The sequence below is a fragment of the Podarcis tiliguerta genome (genome assembly GCF_965153285.1).
Source record: "Podarcis tiliguerta genome assembly, chromosome: 18".
Taxonomy (NCBI): domain Eukaryota; kingdom Metazoa; phylum Chordata; class Lepidosauria; order Squamata; family Lacertidae; genus Podarcis; species Podarcis tiliguerta.
The window spans coordinates 1045562-1067448 of record NC_139551.1 but is presented as its reverse complement, the minus strand read 5'-3'; the positions used below and the strand labels follow the sequence as shown (position 1 = coordinate 1067448).

The following is a 21887-nucleotide window of genomic DNA, read 5'->3' as shown; positions in this document are numbered from 1 at the left end:
GAGGTCCGGGAGGGGGCACAGCTGCTCACCCCCCCAAAAAAAAACATTTCTAAAGAGAGAAGCAACGAAGGGAGGAGAGGAAATGAAAGAGAATGATTTCTCCTCCACCAAAAAATGTAGAGAGCCACTGTCCCCCAACTTTGTTTAAAAAGGAAACTCTGCAAATAAGAGACCACTTGAGCCAATGGGTCTACTCTAAGGAGGACTTGGAAGCAGATGAGAAGAGCTCCTAGCGGAGGGGGGGGGGGCAGGCAGAGGAGGAGAGAGATAGCAGCCGGTTTGCGTCCCACAAGGAACGAAGTGGGGGGGGGCAGGGACGGCGCGGATATTAAGAGCCACAAGATGAGTGTTTTTTTTGGGGGGGTGAGAGTGTGGAAAACACTAATGGGGGAACACAAGAGGAGAAACTGGGAAAGGGGGGGGGCGTCTCTTTAATACCAAGACCCTGCGACAACCGGATTGGGAGCTGGGGGGGCGGTTTGGAGGGCCCCCCCCATGACCGAAGAATGCTCCTAGGTGGGGGACCCAAATCGAAGGCAGCGCCCACCCACCCTTGCAAAGCGCTACCCAGCGAACTGCAGTTCCCAGGATTCTCCATGGGCTGTAAAGAGGGGTGCAGGATAGCTCTAAATGCCCCCCCCACTCTAAATGCACATTCTGGCACATTTTCCCCCTTGCTCTTTTGCACCGTGTCCTGTCTCCCCCCCCCCCCCAAGACTGAGGGTGGCCTGTCTGGGTTTGGCCGCCCCACAAGCGGCAGCCTTGCCCATCCCTCTCCCCGGGGGGCTAGGAGCAGTTTTGGGGTGCTACCAGGGAGCCCCACGCTCCCCCCCCCCCCGGTCAACCGAAAACCGTGGCGGATTCTGCCAACAGGAAAGGAAAGTGAAGAAAACTGTCTCTGTCTCCTTCGCAGATAAATGGGTGCAGAATTAAGACCCCACTCCGGGGGGGGGTTTGGGGGGGTGCCTGCACACGTATTTCTTGCAACCCCAAAACGCCACACTCAAGAAGCGAATTGCATTTACCCGTGCCCCTTATATCTGAGAAGCAAGAATTTGCAGCGAGAGCGAGAGAGAAACAGACTTTTTTTTACCTCTTTCTTTCTTGTTTGGCAGAAGCTTGAAATTCTAACCACAAGAATCGCTCTTTCATTTCCAGATCTTAGGGACTAAATATATATATATACACACACACACACAAACACACACACACAAGAGCGACACACGAGGCCGGCGGATTTACGTTTTTGCAGCGGGCAGCGCTCCGAGACCAGGTCCTTCACCCCCAGATATATACATATATAAAATCTCCTATATATATCTACATTTCTCTATATCACAAGGGGGTGGGTCGCGTCCCGGAGGGGTTGGGGGGGCTGCTGAGGAGACGGCAGATGGGGACAATATACATGGGGAGGGAGGCAGTGAAAATTAAAAATACAAAAAAATTGTAATAGACCTGGAGGCTGCGGCGGCACATTTCCCCAGCTTCTCGGCCCGCAAGGTGGAGGCGGATGGGGACCACAAAGGAAGGCGTGGATCTGGTCATCCCTGGGGGGGGGGGTGGGGGGGGGGAGGGACAGGGGGTTCTCCTTTGGGTTCTCCCCCTCTTCCAAAGAAGAATCGGCTGAGGACCCAACTCTCTCTGGAAGCCTCAGCACCCGAATTTGTCACGTCTGTTTGGCCGGCCGAACCCCTCCCCACGCAAAGGGGGCTGTTGTCTCTGGGTGCTTCTGTGGGCTAATGGGACCCTCCCGCCCGTGGGGCAGACCCCGTGGGGGGGTGTGTCTCCCCGCAGCGGGGGACAAAAGGGTGGCCCCGATTCTCCGCCGGAGCTGGGAGGGAAGGGCGGAGACGGTCTCGGACCCTGCAGCCATAGGGGTAACGGGCACCTTGGAGAGGGGGTGGGAGGGCGAGAGAAGCCCCCACCCCACCCGCGATGAGTGGGGAAGGGCAGTGGGGAGCCCTCAGCCCCCCCAGGGCAAAGGCACCGGGGTCAAGAGCCCCCTGGAGAAGATGGAAGGAGGGCCGGCCTTCTGGAAGGAGGAGGGCAAGGGGGCAGAATTTAGGGGGTCCCATCTCTGCACAGAGGCTGGGAAGCTGGGGGTTTTCCTGGCCTGGGGGAGAGGGAACCCCTTAGAGGGGGAGATGCCCCTATTGCAGGAGGAGGAAGAGCCGTTTCAGGGGGCTGCACAAGACCCCCCCCAACACACCACTCAGACCCCGACCCACGTGCCCAAAAGGAACCCGCTTGCGGCCCTGAATTTGCCCCCCTGTTCTCACCCCCCCCCAGCTCTGGAACGGAGACCCCCCTCTTGCCCCACGGCTCAGAAGACGCCGCTTGGCTTTTCTCGAGACTTTCCAGGATGTTTTTCAGGCAAAATACAGAGAAAGAGAGAGATATATAAACACACCGACCTGGCCTTTGAGGCTGCAACGTATTTTAAGTTCCCCCGGTTTCGGTATGAATCGGCGCTGGTTAACCGAACGTTCGAGGCTGCTGGGGGGGGCGGGGGCCGTTAGCAGTGGGGTTTTTCCTGGGCGATCAAAGAGAGCGTTAGGAATCGGGGCGCCTGCGGGGTTTTGTGGGGGTGCAAAGAAATCCACATTGACAGTGCTGCAAAGAAAGGGAAATAAAGGCAGAGAGGGCCGTCTTCCTGGCGCCCCGCCGTGGGGGGAAGGCCTGGGTGGGACCCCTTTCTTCCCCCCCCTCCACCCTATGCCCACCCCAAGGCTGGCACAGCTGAGCAAGACTCAAGCCCCCCCACGGGAGGTTTCAAAGAGCGAGAGGTCCAGGGCAAGGAAGCGGGTCTTTTCCGGCGAGGGGAGGGCAAAAAATAAAAGGAATGGGGGGAACGGCCGGCTGAGTTCACCAGGGGGTGGGGGAGCAGCTTCTTGGGGGGCAGCCCCCCACCTGTCCGTCTGTGCAAGGAGACGGCATCCCCGTGCGAGTCCTACGTCCTTTTCCCGCAGAGAGGGGCTTCCCCGTGCCGGGTGCGGCGCCATGTCGTGTCGAAAGAATGGAGACCGGGGTCGGCGGATCGGAGATGGTGGTCTAGGGAGTGGCGGAAGGGGGGGAGAGGGAGGCCCCCCCTGGAGCCCCCTAGGAGGCGGGCATGTCCGCTTTGCTGAGGGCGATGGCCAGCTCGAGGTCCTCCTGCTCCTGCCGCCTCAGCCGCGCCAGGCGCTCCTCCTCCGCCTTCTCGCTCTCTCGCTTCGCCCAGGCGAGCTGCTGCTCCTCATTGCCAAGCTGGGGAGAGAAGGAGAGGGTTGGGATAGATGACCGCTGGGGGGCCCTTTTCCAAATCTCTCCCTAGGGGCCACCGTACTTCCTGCCTCCCAGATCATGGGAGGGTCTTTAGCCGCGGGGTTGGGATGGATGACCATTGTATCTTAGCTATTTTAAAAATGCCGGCCCGCGACCGTAATAAACCGAAAACTGCAGCGGCGATTTCACTGGCCTCCTCCTCCTTTTGCAAAGTCTGGTTTTTTTGCGGGGGAAATGGATGGGATGGCTCAGCAAAAAAACCCCCAAAACTCAACCAAGGAAGGTGAGAAAGTTTGAAGGTGCCTCGGAAATTAAAAAAGAATTAAAAATAAAACCAGCGCAGGTTTTCCTGTTTATCAGCTGAAGCCTCTCTCTCTTTCTCTGTGTCAAACGCTCAGTGCCAAACCTGCCGTTAGAATAAAGATCCGCAACGTGGCTTTGAGTTCCTTTTGCTAACAAAAACACACAGACTCCTCCAACACTAATAAGCTGAACGAAATAATTAAGACGTTAGCCAGGCGCCTCTCGCTGCAAGGAAGGAGATTCACACATTTCAGTCCCTGCTGAAACCAGCCCTTTATTGCAAAACCTTGAGGACTAGAGTCTTAGCTTACAGAGCAACGCTATAAGGCAGTTTCCCTACGCCCCAAACATTTCCAGAAAGGGGATTCTCCCCCCCCCCCAAAAAAAATCCCCAACTCAGGTCTGGAGAGAAAGGGAGAGCGCTCTCCACGACCAATGTCCCCATCAGACTCAAAGCTTAATACAGTGGTCCCTTGGCTCTCAAACTTAATCCGTTCCAAAACCAAAGCGTTCCAAAACCAAGGCGCTCCTGCTTTCCCATAGAAAGTCATGCAAAACGGATTAATCTGTTCCAGACTTTTAAAAACAACCCCTAAAACAGCCATTTGACGTGAATTTTACTATCTAACGAGACCATTGGTCCATAAAATGAAAGCAGCAATCAATGTGCTGTGCTATAAAATAAACAAGACATTGTTGTAGATGATAAAAATTAAAATTGCCTGCACTGATGAGAGTTCATTGTTTGGATGGGGGGCTTTTATCCATTTCCACAGTCACACAATCAATCCATCAGTAGCTGAACTGGGTTCCACACAGGCACAAAAACAAATGAACCGAAAAAGCCTCAAAAACAAAATCGCAAAATAAAGAGCGAAAACCAAAGCGCCAAACTTAATCCATTCCAGAAGTCCGTTAGACTTCCGAAATGTTCGGAAACCGAGGCGCGGCTTCTGATTGGCGCAGGTGCCACGGAAACAATAGCCGACAGCCATGTCGGATGTCCGGCATCCGAAAAACATTCGAAAACTGGAACATTGCCTTCCGGGATTTCAGGGTTTGGGAACCAAGGCGTTTGAGAACCAAGGTACCACCGTAATAATAATAATAATAATAATAATAATAATAATAATAATGTGATGTGCCACCCATCTGACTAGGTTGCCCCAGCCACTCTGGGTGGCTTCCAGCGAATCAAAACCCTGGGGACGTACAGAGGGACTAATGCAGAACTATGGAGGAAGCGGGTTGGTCTAGATGAGTTTTGGGTGTCCCGTCTAACTACAGTTCTATGGTTCTATGGGAGAAGAGTGGGGTTTGGGGGGAACTAAGAGATAGAAATTGCCAGAGGGGGGAGAGGGAAGGGGAAGGAGGAGGGGGGGAGGAGGAAGAGGATGAGGAGGGGGAAATGACCCCAAAAAGCCCCCCGCCCAGTTTTTTTTTCCTTTTTTCCATCCAGATCGAAGGAACGTCAACTTACAGAGGTGAAGTCAGCAAATCCCGTGGAGGAAGGGTCCTTGGGAGCTTTGCCTGCCGAGGGGGGAGAAAATCCGTCTCTCCCCCTAAAAAGGTCCCCAAGCCCCTTTCTACTGTGAAAGGGGTCGCTGGAGTCAGCCCCGAACGGCCGAAACAGGTCGGGGGGCTTGTCAAAATCGGAAGAGCCGACATGGAGGACAGGAGGAGATTTACCTGGAAAAGGTCGAGAGAGAGAGGGAACGAGAGAAAGAAAGAGAGAGAGAAAAGAAAAAAAAAATGGGGGGGAAACCGAGGAAGAAAAGGAGAGGGAGGGGTTGGGAAGAAGGGAGAAACGAGAGGAAGAAAGGGAGAGGTTACTTACCATAAGGGGCAAGTGGGGGGCAGTGGTTGGAGGGGGGGTGTCTAGGGAAGCCCACCTAACCCTAAATTGGCAGCTCAGGACTCCCCCCCCCTCCCAGCTTTTGCCTAGAATTCTGCTTCGCACAGCCAAATCCGCAACAATGCCCCCCCTCCAAAAAACTCTGAAATTGAGGCACCCTGCCTGCTCAAATGCGTCCCGTCCCCCCCCCGTCTCCCCAAATTGGGCTGGGGAGTTTGGCGCCAAGTCCCCCCAGACCCACCAAGCACATGCCTCGGACTCACCCTCCCTGCAAAAAGAAAATGGGTTTTTACAGGGGGTGATAGGCGTATTTCTAGCGATAGGCGTATTTCGGCGTTTGACAGCTTTGGGGTTTTTTTCTCGGGAGGGGGAGACGGGATTCTCGCTGCCTCTCGCTCCCCCGAAAAGCCCAGAGGACCCGCGTGAGGGTTTCGGCAGCAGTTGAGGACTAGCGGCTTGCGGGCACGAGGGCGGCACCCTAGAATCGAAGAGTTCGAAGGGCCCTCTAGAGGTCATCCAGCCCAACCCCCTTGGAGGGAGGGGTCCGGCCCGCAGTCGTCCCTGGTTCTCTCTTTGCCACCCCACAGCCGCAAGCCTGGAACTTGGCCAGGCGACGATTTCTTCCCCACTTCCCTTTCTCGAAGAGAGACTGGCGCCAGGCTGGCAGAGAGGAACTGGGAGAGGTTGCGCAGAAAAAAGCAGCCGCTCTGGTTCCCTTTCCTCCATCGGGCAGTTATTCCTTCGCCCTCTTTCAGCTGCGGGAAAAGGGGCTCCCCCTCTGCCCCCGCCGAAACACCCGTGGCGATGGCGGCCCCCGTACCCCCCCAAAATAGCCGATTAATTCAGAGCAGGGAAGAGTCCCGGACGGTGTTAGAAACCCAGATACAGTGGTGCCCCGCATGACGAATGCCTCGCAAGACGGAAAACCCGCTAGACGAAAGGGTTTTCCGTTTTCAGAGGTGCTTCGCAGGACGAATTTCTCTATGGGCTTGCTTCGCAAGACGAAAATGTCTTGCGATTCTTGAGGGTTTCTTCCGCTCCCCACCCCCTTTTTCTAAGGCGCTAAGCTGCTAATAGCCTTTTAGCAGCTAATCCGCTAATCCCTTAAGCCTTTAATAGCCGCTAATAGCCGCTAAACCGCTAATAGCGCTAATGGGCTTGCTTCGCAAGACGAAAAAACCGCTAGGCGAAGAGACTCGCGGAACGGATTCTTTTCGTCTTGCGAGGCACCACTGTATATAATCTCATCGCCTTAAACCTGGGCGCAATGCAATGTCTAGGAGCTGTCCTCTCCCTATGATGGAACAATATTATTATTATTATTATTATTATTATTATTATTATTATTATTATTATTTCCGTTTCTATACCGCAAAGAACAGATCTCAAAAGCGAATTCAAGCTCCACGGGAAAATATTCCAGGTCTTTTTCTCTAAGATATACGATATCTTTATTGTCATTGTCCCCTACAGAACAATGAAACTGAAAATCTACATCAAACATTCAAAACCCCCTAAAAACTCTGGAAACCCCATTTTAAAATACAATATACTATAGGGGCGCTTCGCTTCCCCCAGCCTCCGACCCGGCCCGCAGAGATCTCCATGGGGGCCACAAGGGGACCCACAAACAGTGCTTTTTTCGGGGGGGGGTACAGGGGAGCACATACCCCTAAACGTTTTGCGAATCTTTGTCCTTTTGCTGTATTTATTTGTCCCAATTTGAATGTTAAAAACGGCAATTTTCTTGAGTCAAAATGAGAGTACCCCATAACATTTTTTAAAGGGAAAAAAATGCACTGGTCGCGAAACGTAGCTGGATGGTTTCGGGGGGCAGGTTTTAAGCGGCTGGGAGCCCTCGGCCCGATCCGCAGAGCGGCACCGGTTTGGGGTGGAGAGCAAGGTTTTTCCAGCACAGCCGTGATGCCACCCAAAAGTGGGGAGCCCTGCAGCAGTGCCGGATCAGGCCCAAGGAGGTCCGCTCTTAAGTCCTGCCCCCGGGCAGCGGCCAAACCCTATTTGCCCGGAGGAAAACCTGCTTGTTCTAAGATAGACTGGCTCTGTCCATGGAGGTTCTGCTTGGGAGTCGTGAAAAAGAAGGGCTCTGCCGGATATTGGGCCAAAAGGGGGGCCGTTTAGTCCAGCCTCGTGTGTGCCCCCCACCGGACGCCCCCCCCAAAGGAAAGCCAGCCCCCTAACAAGCAGGAGCGGAACAACTGTGCCCCACTTGCGGTTCCTGGCAGTGGGGGGGGGGGGGACGGAGTTTGTCAAATGGACTGCAGACAAGGGTTCACCTCCACCCCAAAGGTGTTATTCTCCCAGAAAAACATGGATTTAAAAAATAAAAAAACAGGCATGGAGGGCACAAGGGAAATCGAAGGCTGGCACAGCTACACGGCGAAGCTCGGGCGCAAAAAACGACAACAGTTCTCTGTTTTTCCCCTGCCCCAAGCAAACTTCTTCTGCTTAATATTTCAGCCCCTGAGAACCAGCTTCGCCGGCGGGTGTGGGAACCAGGTACCCGGTCCTCCGCAGAAGAGGTGTTAACCACCGAGAAACAGACAATATGCCAACTTTGCAAAAGGGTGCCTTTTCAGCAATGGCTCCCGGGCGAAAAAGCCTCGAGATCAGCAGCCGCTGCTGCACACACACACCCCACGCGAGAAAACAGACTGTGAGCGCATCGCCCCCGGGCCTCGATTTCGGCCCCACGGCCTCCTCACGACTGACGGAAACTCGAACACAAGGCACACCTCTTGCTTGGACCTTTGGCGGAAAGCCACCGAGCTTTTAGCCTCGCGAGAGATTGAATATCTTGCCCTCGGCTGGACTTGAGGGACGATGCCAACAGACGCCACACGGAAAACATCCCTGCGGAGATGGCAGTCCCGAATCGGTGGCACATGCCCTTCTGGCTTGCCCTCTTGATAAAGACTTGAGGAATGAGATTATCACCCCCTTTTATTGTCCATTCCGGGTCGCCCAGCCACTGCTCCAGTGTCCCTCCTCTCCGCCGATCAAAATGAGCAGGTGACGGTAAAGGTGGCAAGGTTTTTAGCTGGGGGCAATCGGAATAAGACCCACTACTTGACCATTGATTCAAAGCCCTAAAATGTATTTTATATAATTGACTTTTTATTTCTGTTCTTTGTATATCGCGTTGTTGTTTTACTGCTATGGCCGGTGGCAGACGCAAATAAAGATTAATTAATTAATTCATTCATTCATTCATTCACCAAGCGTCGTGTCGCACGGAACATCCTTGCGCTGTGGTGAAAATGGACGTCGGCCGGCTTCAAGCCTCCAACGGCAGACCCCCCAAAATGGGTGGGGGGTTCTGGAAGCTGCTTGTCAATGCACAGGGGACCCAAGAGGCCATCCAGGCCAACCCTCCAATCTGTGCTGATCTTACAACGGCAGAATCCTTGGCAGACCACCTTCGTCGCTCCCCGGGCCCTTTAGCCTTCCCTGCTCCAAATTATATCACCCCTCCCTCTTTCACCCCCTCCTCAGAGGAAAACTGTAGTTCGCCCCTTGCAGAGCTACAATTCCCAGTACCCTTAACAAACTACAGTATCCAGGATTCTATCCCCCCCCGGAAAGGGTGTACTTTAAATGAAAGGGGTGTATGCAGGCTTGGCCTCCAGCCCCCCCCCGCCATCCTGGCCCCCCCTGCTTTAAATGGGGCACACCCAAAACTGGGCTCAGCCTGACCGGCACAGAACAAGGCTGAACTCCGTGGGTTCTGCCGCAGATCACAGCATTAGAGCCTTAAACCAGGGTTGCAAACGCCAAAATGGAACGTCCAGTTGCCATTTTGGGGGGGGCAAGGCGGCTCCGAAATCTTATTTTCCAAACGAAGGATTCTCAGTTAAATATCTGGCTAGTTCAGAGGGCAGCCTTGAACTGAGCTTTGAGAACTTGAAAGAAGAAAAGTCACTTTATCCAGGGACACTTTATCCTGGATATTGCCTTATTCCTACCTTTTTCTGAATGGCGACACAGAGTATTCGTAACGTAGGAATATTCTCCCCAACGGTGAGAAGGGGAAAGCGAAGACAAGAGACAATTCGCTGTAACGCCGGGAAAAGCATTTTTGGATCCCCAAAATCCATTCCGGTTGTGCGGATAAAATATCACGGAATGCTACAGGGTGGGGTCTTAAGGGTGTGGAAAGGGTCCAGATTCAGGGACACCCCCCCCCAGATGGCAGGGACATCAGGCGCTGTCCCGGCACCCGGGCATCTTTACTTGGTGGGCGACGGGTGCAAAACGCGGCTGGCGGGTTTCGAACGCTGACCACAACAAAGCAAACTTGCGAACCCCGGAGGTCGGCTTTGGAAAACCGGCCGAGCGAAAGACCCCCGCAAAGAAGCAGCTTACGGAACTACCCGTCAAAGTGTCCTGCAACCGGCAGCACCTTTTGAGACCCCCGTTCCAAGACGCCTGGGCCAAGCGACCCGCCAGCCGGGAGCAAATTTGTTTGCCGCGATCGCAGTTCAGCAGCGGTCAAAGCGCCTCCGGCCAGACTCTCTGGCCCACGGGAGGAAGGGGGACTGAGCCGCAGAGTACATTCAGGGCTGCAGTAAGGCCCCGATCCCATGCTCAAACGCTGTGCGCTACACCCTGGCCCCGGGGTCTTGAACCGCAGCCCTCTCCCCTCCTGAGGTTTCCGGCAACCGGCGTTTTAACTGTGGAAGCCGAGCCATTCTAGCCGGGAGCCTCCTCCTCGAATCAGTCTAACCCAGGTTGGCAGCCGCCCTGCTTCCTGTGGCAGGGAGTCCCACAGTCCAACCCTACACCTTCTATACGAAAGTGTCTCGTACCGAATGCAAACTGCGAAAAGGACTCTTACGGATCGAAAACGGAGACGCCGTGTGCGTCTTCACTCGCACATTTGCTTCGTATTGCTCTCTCTCACACACACAAATCCTCAAAGAAAAACACAATCTGCCCTGAACCCTTCAACAGTGGCGTAGCGTGGGTTGTCAGCACCCGGGGCAAGGCAAGTAATTTGTGCCCCCTAACCCGGGGCAAGGCAAGTAATTTGCGCCCCCCCCGCTGCACTGTCCCTCCCCCAGATAGTCCCTCGCTCTGTCTCCGCACCGCACGCCTGGCACCCTCCCTTCCACAGTGGGCGGCGACCCGGCGGCTCGGATCGGATTCGCACAGCCAGCACTGCAGTGAGAGAGAGTGAGTGAGCCAGGTAGGGGCAGAGAGCTGCGAGTGCGAGCGCGCCCCCCCCCCAGATGTTGTGCCAGGTGCGGCCGGCCCCCCTGCACCCCCCACACTACGCCACTGCCCCTCAACACCCAGCTCTGCGGGAATTCTAGCGCCAGGAGCGAAGGATGTGTGTAATTCTACAAATCTCTATCCCGTCTCCTCTCTTCCTGAAACTAAGAAGCCCCGAACGCCATGGTGCTTTCCTCGTTCCCTTTTCCCCAACCCCGACGGTCTCCTTTTTTGGGGCAGGGGGTGCTTTGCAGGACGGGCAGCCCCTGCCCCGTCCGGGCCACAAGAGGCGGCCGCCACCCCCCCCCCAAGGCAGCGGCGGCTGTGCCTGGTTGACGGCGCAGGCCGGGCCCCGATATTGCTGGTGAGCGCCGACCGCAGAGAGAGGAAGTGGCTGAGGGTGGGGCGGCTGCAGATGGTCCCACGATGGTGGCGGCAGCAGCCCCAGGGAGGCTTCGCAATCACTGACACCCACACAGAGACTTCCTGCCCTTTTAAAGAACCAGAATAATACACACACACACACCAGAGAGAGAGAGAGAGAGAGAGGAGGGGAAAAAATAAAATCTGTTTTTCTCTTTTTGAGGCTCAACAGCTTTTACCTAGAAGCTAGTTAGCGGCGAGGACGGAGATCTCTTATCAGCAGCCGGTGCAAAAAAGCAGATGAAAGGGAGGGAAGACAGGAACGAAAGAACGGAGGTGGCGGAGGAGGAGGAGGCAACTCCTAATAACCGCTTTTGAGCTCTCTGGGCTCGGCCGGGGAAGGGTCCAGCCCCGTTGCAGCGTCCTCGCCAGGGCTGCAGCAGCAATTGGATCCGGCCCCTGGGGCCACACTCCTCCCCATGGCCAGCCAGCTGCCCCCCAAGTTTAACACCAACTGCCCCCCTCTTGCCGTTCTCAGCAGCTGGGGTTTCCTGCCTCCGACAGGGGAAACAGGATTGGTGCATTTCAGTGCTCCGCAGGGTCTGGACACTAGTTAAAGCCACTGTATTTTTCACTCTATAAGACGCACCAGACCACAAGACGCACCTAGTTTTTGGAGCAGGAAAACAAGAACAAAAATATTCTGAATCTCAGAAGCCAGAAGAGCAAGAGGGATCTCTGCGCAGTGAAAGCAGCAATCCCTCTTGCTGTTCTGGCTTCTGGGATAGCTGCGCAGCCTGCATTCGCTCCATAAGACGCACACACATTTCCCCTTACTTTTTAGGAGGGGAAAAGTGAGTCTTACAGAGCAAAAAATACGGTATTTTCAAACTTCCTGTTCCTATAGCTTAGCCAGATGAACTTCTGTCCAAAAGCAAAGATGTGAACTGCCATTTCCCAAACCTGCTGGGGGGAGGGGAGGTCACCCCGAAACCAATCAATTTTTTTCTATGGAACTGTATAATGTCGTATGCAGAGTATTTCACGACACAGGAAAAACATTTGAGCTTGCAGGTTTTCTAAGACTGGTCCGGCGTTTTGTCAATTGCACGTCCCTTAGAATAAAGCGAGGTTGCAGCTTGCCTTTGTTTCTGCCGCAAGCAGAATCAATCAATCAATCAATTATAAATTATAAAATAAAATGAAAATAATACTTTTTTCATTTATACCCCGCCCATCTGGCTGGCTTTCCCCAGCCACTCTGGACGGCTTACAGCATATCTACAAACATAATATTAATATTAATAGTAAATCCTTTATATTGCGTGTTCTTTTCTATAGACCAGTATTTTGGATTCATCTAGGACGTTCTCGGACTGTTTTAAGTCCCCAGGCAGCTGTAAAAGCCCCACAAAGCTTTTTAAAAAAGCGCTAAAACTTAGAGGAGTCGTGACGTTACGTCACGGCGATTCCGACTTTCAGGGTGCCTTTTCCCTTCCCTGCAACCGAGAAGAATTATTTTGTTTTCCTGAGCAAAGGTTTGTCACTTTAGGATGCAGGAAAGTTGGGAAAAAAAGTACCGTATTTTTTGCTCTATAAGACGCACCAGACCACAAGACGCACCTAGTTTTTGGAGGAGGAAATTCTGAATCTCAGAAGCCAGAAGAGCAAGAGGGATCGCTGCGTAGTGAAAGCAGCAATCCCTCTTGCTGTTCTGGCTTCTGGGATAACTGCGCAGCCTGCAAATCGCTCCGTAAGACACACACACATTTCCCCTTACTTTTTAGGAGGGGAAAAGTGAGTCTTATAGAGCAAAAAATACAGTAAGTTATAACGCTAGTGGCCGCAAATTTTAAACGGGGACCCGGAAAATTCACGGAGGAGAAAGCCATTGATGGCTACTGGCCAGGGAAACTGGATGCTCCTGAGAACCAGGAACCGCAGGTGTGGGGACGACCTGTTATGATGCTCGGATACTGCCTGGGGGGGGGGTCCCTTGGGGGGCTTCCAAGCACAATTCAAAGTCTTGGTGCTGACCTTGAAAGCCCTAAACGGCCTCAAAGGCCCAGTAGACCTGAAGGAGCGTCTCCACCACGGACACCAAAAGCTTATACCCAGAACAAACTTAGTTGGTCTCTAAGGTGCTGCTGGACAATTTTTAATAAATTTATTTATTTATTTCGACTGCGTCAGACCAACACGGCTACCCGAATCTAGATTCATGTTTACCAGTCTCTGTATTTCTAACAGTACAACCAAATCGGTTATTTTGGATATAACTGTAAAAATGTACTATTACAAAAAAGGAAACCTTAAACTGCTTGCAAATATTAAGATGACGCCAGCAAGAATGAGCCTTTCTGTAGAAAAATGATTCAAATGAATCCCTGCTGACTAGTGATTTAAACCAATTTGATTTAAACCGTGACTTAAACCAATTTGACTTAAACCGTGATTTAAACCAATTTGATTTAAACTGTGATATAAACCGATTTGACTTAAACCGTGACTCAAACCGATTTGACTTAAACCGTGATTTAAACCGATTTGAGTTAAACCGTGACTTAAACCGATTTCACTTAAACTGTGATATAAACCGATTTCGCTTAAACCGTGACTCAAACCGATTTGACTTAAACCGTGATTTAAACCAATTTGACTTAAACCGTGATATAAACCGATTTGACTTAAACCATGATTTAAACCGATTTGACTTAAACCGTGACTTAAACCGATTTCACTTAAACTGTGATATAAACCGATTTCGCTTAAACCGTGACTCAAACCGATTTGACTTAAACCGTGATTTAAACCAATTTGACTTAAACCGTGATATAAACCGATTTGACTTAAACCGTGATTTAAACCGATTTCACTTAAACTGTGATTTAATTGACTTAATTTAAACCGTGATATAAACAGATTTGATTTAAACCGTGATTCAAACCGATTTGATTTAAATCAAACCCACCCTGGCCCGATATTCCCCCCCAACCCCCTGCCCCAGAGTTTGGCTGCGGACCGGCAAGCATTCTAGTAAAAAGCAAGGGGGGGGGGGAAAGAGTGCAATGGGGGGGCAAGTGCATGTTTGAGAGAGAAAGAGAGAGGGAGGGAGAGAGGCCACCCCCCCCCCACCATGGAAAGTCCAAGACGAAGGCAGCCCCCAGCCCGCCCTCCGTGACGGCCGGCCACCCCTTCCCCGGCGCGAAGTGGGGGTGGGGAGGAGGAGGACCGCAGAGAAGACTCACCACTGGGCGGTTTGGGCCTGGGAGGCAAGCCTTTCTTCGGCGGGAGGGCGGGGGTGTCTAGCTTGCCCTTAAAGGGGTCGTCCGGGAAGCCCCCGAAAGAGGAGGCCGAGAACGGGTCGGTAGCCGGCGGCTGCAAAGAGAGAGACAGAGAGAGGCAGAAGCGGAAAGGGGGCTTGCAGAGAGAGGGAGGGGCAGGAAAGGAGGAAGTGGAGGGGCTCTGGGGTGACGGGGGGGCGCAGAGGCAGACCCAGAGAGGCGCTGGCTTGCAAGCAAGAGAGCAAGGAACCGGGAGGAGCCAAGCTTTGCGACAGCTGGGAAAGTGAGGCAGGTCCGTCCCCAACCCAAACGGAACAAAACCACAAGGAAACGGGGGTCTGCAAACCGGATGGGGTTTCGGGTCCTCGGCTAACCGCCCCCCCGCCCGTCAATCACCTGACATTGGGGGGGGGGCAGGCTGACTCCGACACAGGCCGGTCGCAACCAGAGGAGACCCGGCGGACATCCGCTTCCACGGGCCGCCCCCAAACTCGGCACCGGCTCGCGAGGAGTAGACCCGCTGAAACGGGTTTAAATTCGGTAAATTTTTTTGCAACCTGCTTTTTTAAGGACTGCGCCAGCACGAGCCCTTTGGAACTGCCCGCCTCATGATACCAAGTGGGGCACCGACTCTTTCCGGCGCCCGCTTAAAGGCATTCTCGTTCAGACAAGCCCCCCAGGACATTAAGAAAGTTGGCGCAATTTCAATCTGTTTTAATATTTCAACTCTTGTATGGTTTCCCCCACCCCACCCCAATATAATTTTTACCGAATTTCCATTTCCCCCCACAAATCAAATAGCTAAGTCGTTTCCTGTACTGAGTTCCCACCTCCGCTCTTTTCTATTATCAAATTGTCACCTGTCGCTAAAAACCCCTCTAATGTCGTTAAAAAAGTTGGCGCAATTTCAATCCGTCTCATTGTTTTGAATTTCGTACGTTTCTAAAGCGCTGCTGCGAAACATTCCTTGGTTTTTATCGCCTCGTCCTTTCGCAAACTACAATCGCCAAAACCCCAAAATTAATGTTCCGGTTTCCGAACATTCCTCAGAAGCTGAACGTCCGACGCGGCTGTTGGATATTGTTTCCGGGGACCCTGCGCCAATCAGAAGCTGCGCCTTGGTTTCCGAACATTTCAGAAGTCAAACGGACTCCCAGAAGGGATTAAATCTGGCGCTTTTGTTTTTGCTATTTATTTTGCGGTTTTGTATTTTGAGGCTTTTTCGGTTCATTTGTTTTTGTGACTGCGTGGAACCCAGTTCAGCTACTGATAGTCTGGAACGGATTGATCCGTTTCGCATGACTTTCTACGGGAAAGCTCGCCTTGGTTTTGGAACACTTTGGTTTTGGAACGGACTTCCGGAACGGATTAAGTCTGAGAACCAAGGTACCACTGTGTGTTTATTTTGGGCTGGATTTCTGAATGAAAAGCAGGGGTTTAATGTTCTTAATTTAAATGGAACGGGAAGGTTCTCTCACGCCACCCTGTGGCAGAAAAGCGTTTCAGAGATTTTCTTCTGCTAGATCATGGGTAGGCAAACTAAGGTCTGGGGGCCGGATCCGGCCCAATTGCCTTCTAAATCTGGCCTGCGGACGGTCTGGGAATCAGCGTGTTTTTACATGAGTAGAATGTGTCCTTTTATTTAAAATGCATCTCTTGTGGGGCTAAGGAATTTGTTCGTTTTTATTTTTATTTTTAAAATATAGTCCGACCCCCCACAAGGTCTGAGGGACAGTGGACTGTCCCCCTGCTGAAAAAGTTTGCTGACCCCTGGGATAGATGCTCCCCTCCTCTCTCTCTCACACACACAACATCATCTGCGAGGCAGAGGAGAGGGCGCTGATAATTCCTAGATGGAATTGGGGAAGCGGCAAAAATCAAGGGAGCCTTCGCCACCTAAGCATGCAAGGCTGGAACTGCGGGGAGGAGGGGGCCAAAACTGTGGCCCCCCACCCCAATGAACCCTACCCCCCAGCTTAAAAAAAAACCAATAAATCAACTTTCCTGTACAATTGCACTTTGGTTGTCAAACGTTTTAGTACTTGGACGTTTCGGCTCCTGAACGACGCACTCCCCAGAAGTGAACGTATTTCAGAACCCGAACGTCCGACGCAGCTTCCGATTGGCCGCAATAACTCGCTGCGGCCAATCGGAAGCCGCGCCTCAGTTCACGAATGTTTTCGGAAGTCGGACGGGCTTTCCGCTCGACCTCCGAGGTACAACTGTATTTGCAGAACCAGAGATAGGAGGGGAGACACGACGGCTCACCTTCTTTTCCTTTTGCGAATAGTTTTGCAGTGTTTTATTTTCACCCCACCCCCTAAAAAAACCCCAGGGTTACAGGACCCGAGAGGAAGCAGGTCACAGGCTGGGCAAGATTTGCTTGTGGGGGTTGGATTCTGCCCCTGCTGAGGGAACTCAAGAGGAGGGAATTTGGGGATTTGTAAAGTCAGGGGGGGCTAAGTGGCCGCCACAAATCTGGCGAGGGAAGAGGGTTTACCTTTGACATCCGGCTGAAATCGGCGAAGCCTTCACTGCTGCTGCCGCCGCTGTTGAAACTGCTGCTCCCGAAGGGATCTAGTGTCCCAAAAGGATCTGAAATCAAAGGGGGGGGTGGTCAGTGGCCCCGGCCAGGATTCCCATTCCAAAACTTTGCCGGTTCTAAAAACGCAGACCGGAGGAGTCCCTGTTGGGACCCTCAGGTAGGCAGCCCTTGTTCTCCCCCCCCCCTCCAGTAACTTGCAAGCCGTCCCCCCCCCAACCCCTGAACCAAACAACCGCCCTCCTGCATAGGGCTCCCCCCTTCCAGAATTCACACCCCACCGGGGTTTCTTCTGCAAGAAATAAACGCCGGGCAGCTTAACCGAAGTGTTGGACCCGAGTTCGAATTCTTGGAGGGCGGGGATGGGGGGTGGACGGACACCCAATGCCGTGGGGCAACCCCCCCCCCACCGTGGGCTTACCTGGCCCTTTCAGAGCGGTGGCGACGACACTCGGAGACTGGAAGGGGTCGCTGTTTTCAAATAAGTTCGCCTAAAGGGGCAGGAGAACGAGGATTTCATGGCAGGGCCCAGGATTCTGGGGCCCCGAATGGAACAGAGGGACCCCCCCCTGAGCGAAACAAAGCCGTCAAGAGAAAAGCCTCCCCACCCCACGGAAACATCCTCACCTTGGAGGGCAGCGTGGGGTTTTTGGAGAAGGGGTCGGCGGTGAACGGATCGATTTTCTCTGGCTTCTTGAAGAAATCGTCGGGCGCCGCTGCGGCGCGGAAGGGATCACTTTCCTTAAACGGATCTCCGCCGAAGGGATCTGTGGGGAGAGAGCGAATCGTTCACCGGAGAGTGAAGAGGAAGGAAGGGAGGGAGGCAGATGGCCTCTCCGGGAGGCGAGAGACTGACACCCGTCCCTACGCCACTGCAGGGGCCTTTTGGGATTCCGGGATGAAAGACTAAATTTGGGGTTCGTGCACAAACAGCGGAAGCAAAGGTGACGCCGGAGCAGCAATTTGAGGACCGGCACACGTATCAGCATCGATTTTGCTAAGGGGGTTAAATTACAAGGACCCCTGGACGGTTCAGTCCAGGCCAAGGCGACTCTGGGGTTGCAGTGCTCATCTCGCTTTACTGGCCGAGGGAGCCGGCGTACAGCTTCCGGGTCATGTAACCAGCATGACTAAGCCGCTTCTGGTGAACCAGAGCAGCGCATGGAAACGCCGTTTACCTTCCCGCCGGAGCGGTACCTATTTATCTACTTGCACTCTGACGTGCTTTCGAACTGCTAGGTGGGCAGGAGCTGGGATCGAGCAACGGGAGCTCACCCCGTCATGGGGATTCCGGGTCGTGTGGCCAGCAGGACTAAGCTGCTTCTGGCGCATGGCAGAAACCAGAGCGCATGGAAACGCCGTTTACCTTCCCGCCGGAGCGGTACCTATTTATCTACTTCAAATCTCCACTCGGCCCTGAAGCTCACCGGGTGTGACTTTGGGCCAGTCGCTGCCTCTCTGCCTCACTCAGTGAGGTCACAAGGAACCAGGCAGGGGGCCTTCTCTGTGGTGGCGCCATCCCTCCAGGTGTCAAAAACAACTCTCTGACTTTTAGAAGACATCTGAAGGCAGCCCTGTTTAGGGAAGTTTTTAATGACTGATGTCTTAATGTCTTTTTAATCTTTCGTTGGGAGCCGCCCAGAGTGGCTGGAAACCCAGCCAGATGGGCGGGGTGTAAATAATAAATTATGATGCTTATTATCTCACCTGCTGCCACCGCTGCCGCAACCACGGGGGCTTGCTCCGCAAAGGGGTCGTTCTGAAAGGGGTCACCTGGGCGAGGGAGGAAGAGAGAGGAGGGCGCGGTTAAGAGGAGGAACCAGGCCAGGAGACGGTTCAGGGCCCGCTGCCCCCCCCGTCGCCACTCACTGCCTCTGAAGGGGTCCGCGCCCTTGAAAGGGTCCGTCCTAAAGGGGTCTTCCGCCTGGAAAGGGTCCGCGGGAAGCTCCTGCGTGTGGCCGCTGAACAGGAGGGCCTTGCTCTTGAACGGGTCATCCTGCCGGGGGGAGAGAGAGAAGGGCGTCAGACACAAAACAGACCCCCCAAAGACCCCGCCAGGTTCACATCTGAGTTGTCAGAGCTGGGTGGGACCCCCGGCTAAAGGATCCCTCTGCTGAGAAACCCCCAAAGAATCATGGAATTGCAGGTGTGCAGAGCCGGGAGGGCCCTCTTGAGGTCCTTTAGTCCAACCCCTGCAAAGCAGCAACGGCAGCTGATTTGCTTAACTGGCTTCGTGTTTCTAAATCGCCACGGACGTCGTGGTGAAGGGCCGGAGAGAAGACTTAATAATAATGGTGATGATTATAATATTCTCGGTTCCAGGGACGCCCTCCCTGCTTCAGCCATAAAATAATAATTTATATAAATAGTAATTTATTATCTATACCCTGCCCACCTAGCTGGGTTTCCCCAGCTGCTCCGGGCGGCTCCCAACAGAATATTAAAAACACGATAAAACACCAAACATTAAAAACTTCCCTCGAAAGGCCTACCTTGGCTCCCAGTGTATGTTCCCAGACACAATTCAAAGCATCAGTGCCAATCTTGAAAGCCCCACACAGCACCTCCAACCCCATCGTCCAGCCCGGACGCCGGGGTCCGTCTCCCAAAGGCCTTCTGGCGGCTCCCTCGGGGCAGGAAGTGAAGCTACAGGGAGCCTGGCAGAGAGGGCCTTCTCAGTGGTGGCCCCTGCCCTGTGGAACTCCCTCCCACAAGATGCCAAGGAAATAAAAATATCTGGCTTTTAAGAAGACATTCGAAGGCAGCCTTGTATAGGGAAGTTTTCAGTGCTTGGTGTTAAGCTTTTTATACGTGCTGGAAGCTGCCCTGAGTGGCTGGGTGGTTGAGATACAAATAATAAAATTACAGTGGTGCCCCGCAAGATGAATGCCTCGCAAGACGGAAAACCCGCTAGACGAAAGGGTTTTCCGTTTTGGAGGTGCTTCGCAGGACGAATTTCTCTATGGGCTTGCTTCGCAAGACGAAAATGTCTTGCGATTCCTGGGGTTTTTTTTCCGCTCCCCACCCCCCTTTTCTAAGGCACTAAGCTGCTAATAGCCTTTTAGCAGCTAATCCGCTAATCCCTTAAGCCTTTAATAGCCGCTAAACCGCTAATAGCGCTAATCCACTAATAGGCTTGCTTCGCAAGACGAAGAGACTCGCGGAACGGATTCTTTTTGTCTTGCGAGGCACCACTGTATTGTCATTGTTGAGCAAAGCCTGCTCCCGCGAGGAATCGGCGCGGCGCCTCACCAGGGTCCCGAACCTGCCGCCCCGCTCCTTCTGGGGATTCCCCTCGTTCAGATCCGCCAGGTTGGTCATGCTGCCGCCAAGCACCCCGTTCAGCGCTTCGTTGTACTGGTCGATGCCCCGGTGGGCTTCCTGTTGGCTCTCTTGCAAGCGGGACAGCTTGCTCCTCGCCTGTGGGGGGACAGGGCGGATAAAAATCAATAATAAACTTGAAAAAAATTGGGGGGGGGGGGTATATAGTCTTACGCACGGAAAAACAGGGTGGCCTGTAAGCATAGGTGTGTAACGTATAAAGCGGTTTGAATTCCCTTTTGTGTCGTCTGCTTGGCCTCTGCTATTTCCTCCTACCGATAGGGAAGCCACTGAAGGACTCTAGACACGCTCAGATACCCCATAAGGGAAAAGGAGAAGTTTTTTTACTTATAACAAGAGCATGCAAAGATATCCTCTATTTCCTAATTAACTCCTAGGGAAGATCTGCCTGGTCCAGCCTCACGTTTCTCACATTGCACAACCAGATATTACATCTGGAGATTGCAGAAACGACAAATTGAAGAGTCGGAGCCTGAGCTCGCTCGGTTTCCTCTTCCCTCCCCATCCCTCTTTCCTTTCATGCTGTCTGCTTGGCCTCTGTTGTTTCCTCCTACCGATAGGGAACCCTCTTAAGGACTTTATACGGGCTCCGGAATACCCCATACCCATTTATGGACTCTATAGGGGCTCTTGGATACCCCATAAGGGAAAGGGGGCAGTTTATTAAAATACCATGTTTTTTGCTCTATAAGACTCACTTTTTCCCTCCTAAAAAGTAAGGGGAAATGTGTGTGCATCTTAAGGAGCGAATGCAGGCTGCGCAGCTATCCCAGAAGCCAGAACAGCAAGACGGATTGCTGCTTTCACTGCGCAGCTATCCCTCTTGCTGTTCTGGCTTCTGAGATTCAGAATATTTTTTTTCTTGTTTTCCTCCTCCAAAAACTAGGTGCGTCTTGTGGTCTGGTGCGTCTTATAGAGCGAAAAAGACGGTATATAACAGAGGAAAGAACCATGCTGTCAGGGGTTCAGGAGCAGAGGCACAGGATAAGGAGGAAATGGAGAGTGAAGGGGAGGAGTCCGAAGGAAATGTCAGCGATGACAGCGATCCGAGGTCTCTGAGTCTTTCCAGTGAATTGGACGATTCACAGAAAGGGGCCCCCATAGTCAGGGCAAGAGGAGTGCCCAAGGGGACACCTCGGGAAGAAGGGGCCAGAGGGGACTCAGAGAGCAGCAGCTGGAAATCAGGACCAGCGTCCCCCCCAGAGTGCAGTAGGGGGGAGGAGTCCCAGGCATCGGAATCAGGTGGCGCGCTGCCAGTGGGAGAACATGAGGCAGGATTGACCACACCTCCGTCGGGGAGTGAGGAAACGGTCATCAGGAAGGTTAAACGCGCGCGCGCGCCAAGTTCAAATGTACAGGAGGGAGGCACAGTTGGCAGCCCGGGAAGAGAGCCAGGTCCTAAAGCCCGCCGAAGAGAGCGGGAGGAGTCAGGGGGGTCGTCATCGTCAGCCTCAGAGGAATCCAGGGAGACAGGGGCCCCGGAGGGCAGCAGGACCCAGAGGAGAAAGAAGAGGTGGAGTAAAGCTAGAGTCTTAAACTGGTGCACAGGGGGCGGAGACTCAGATGGAGCTTCGCCGGTCTAAAGCCTAGACGTAGAGCTGGAGCGCTGCGGCGGGAAATGGAAACTGTACTTCAATAAAGACTTTTGTACATAAATACCAGCCAGCGTTGGTCCTCTGTGAGCTGGGACCAGGAGCCA

The 21887-nt window shown here is 53.2% G+C and overlaps 1 protein-coding gene across 5 annotated transcripts in view; it reads right to left on the bottom strand.

Moving 5' to 3' along the window:
• Window positions 1-953: 953 nt before the first annotated feature.
• EPS15L1 (epidermal growth factor receptor pathway substrate 15 like 1) overlaps window positions 954-21887 on the bottom strand; it is a 43664-nt gene continuing 22730 nt past the window's right edge. For 2 of the 5 annotated variants that reach the window (XM_083421444.1, XM_083421445.1), the window contains 9 exons: window positions 20099-20266; window positions 18716-18842; window positions 18554-18619; window positions 17474-17613; window positions 17268-17337; window positions 16805-16899; window positions 14269-14398; window positions 5051-5259; window positions 954-3249 (listed from right to left, as the gene is read on the bottom strand). In XM_083421444.1, the coding sequence (XP_083277570.1) occupies window positions 3103-3249; window positions 5051-5259; window positions 14269-14398; window positions 16805-16899; window positions 17268-17337; window positions 17474-17613; window positions 18554-18619; window positions 18716-18842; window positions 20099-20266 (1152 nt within the window). In that variant the 3' untranslated portion in view covers window positions 954-3102. The remainder of the gene's footprint in view (window positions 3250-5050; window positions 5260-14268; window positions 14399-16804; window positions 16900-17267; window positions 17338-17473; window positions 17614-18553; window positions 18620-18715; window positions 18843-20098; window positions 20267-21887) is intronic. The other 3 variants (XM_083421446.1, XM_083421448.1, XM_083421447.1) reach the window with 3 other exon arrangements.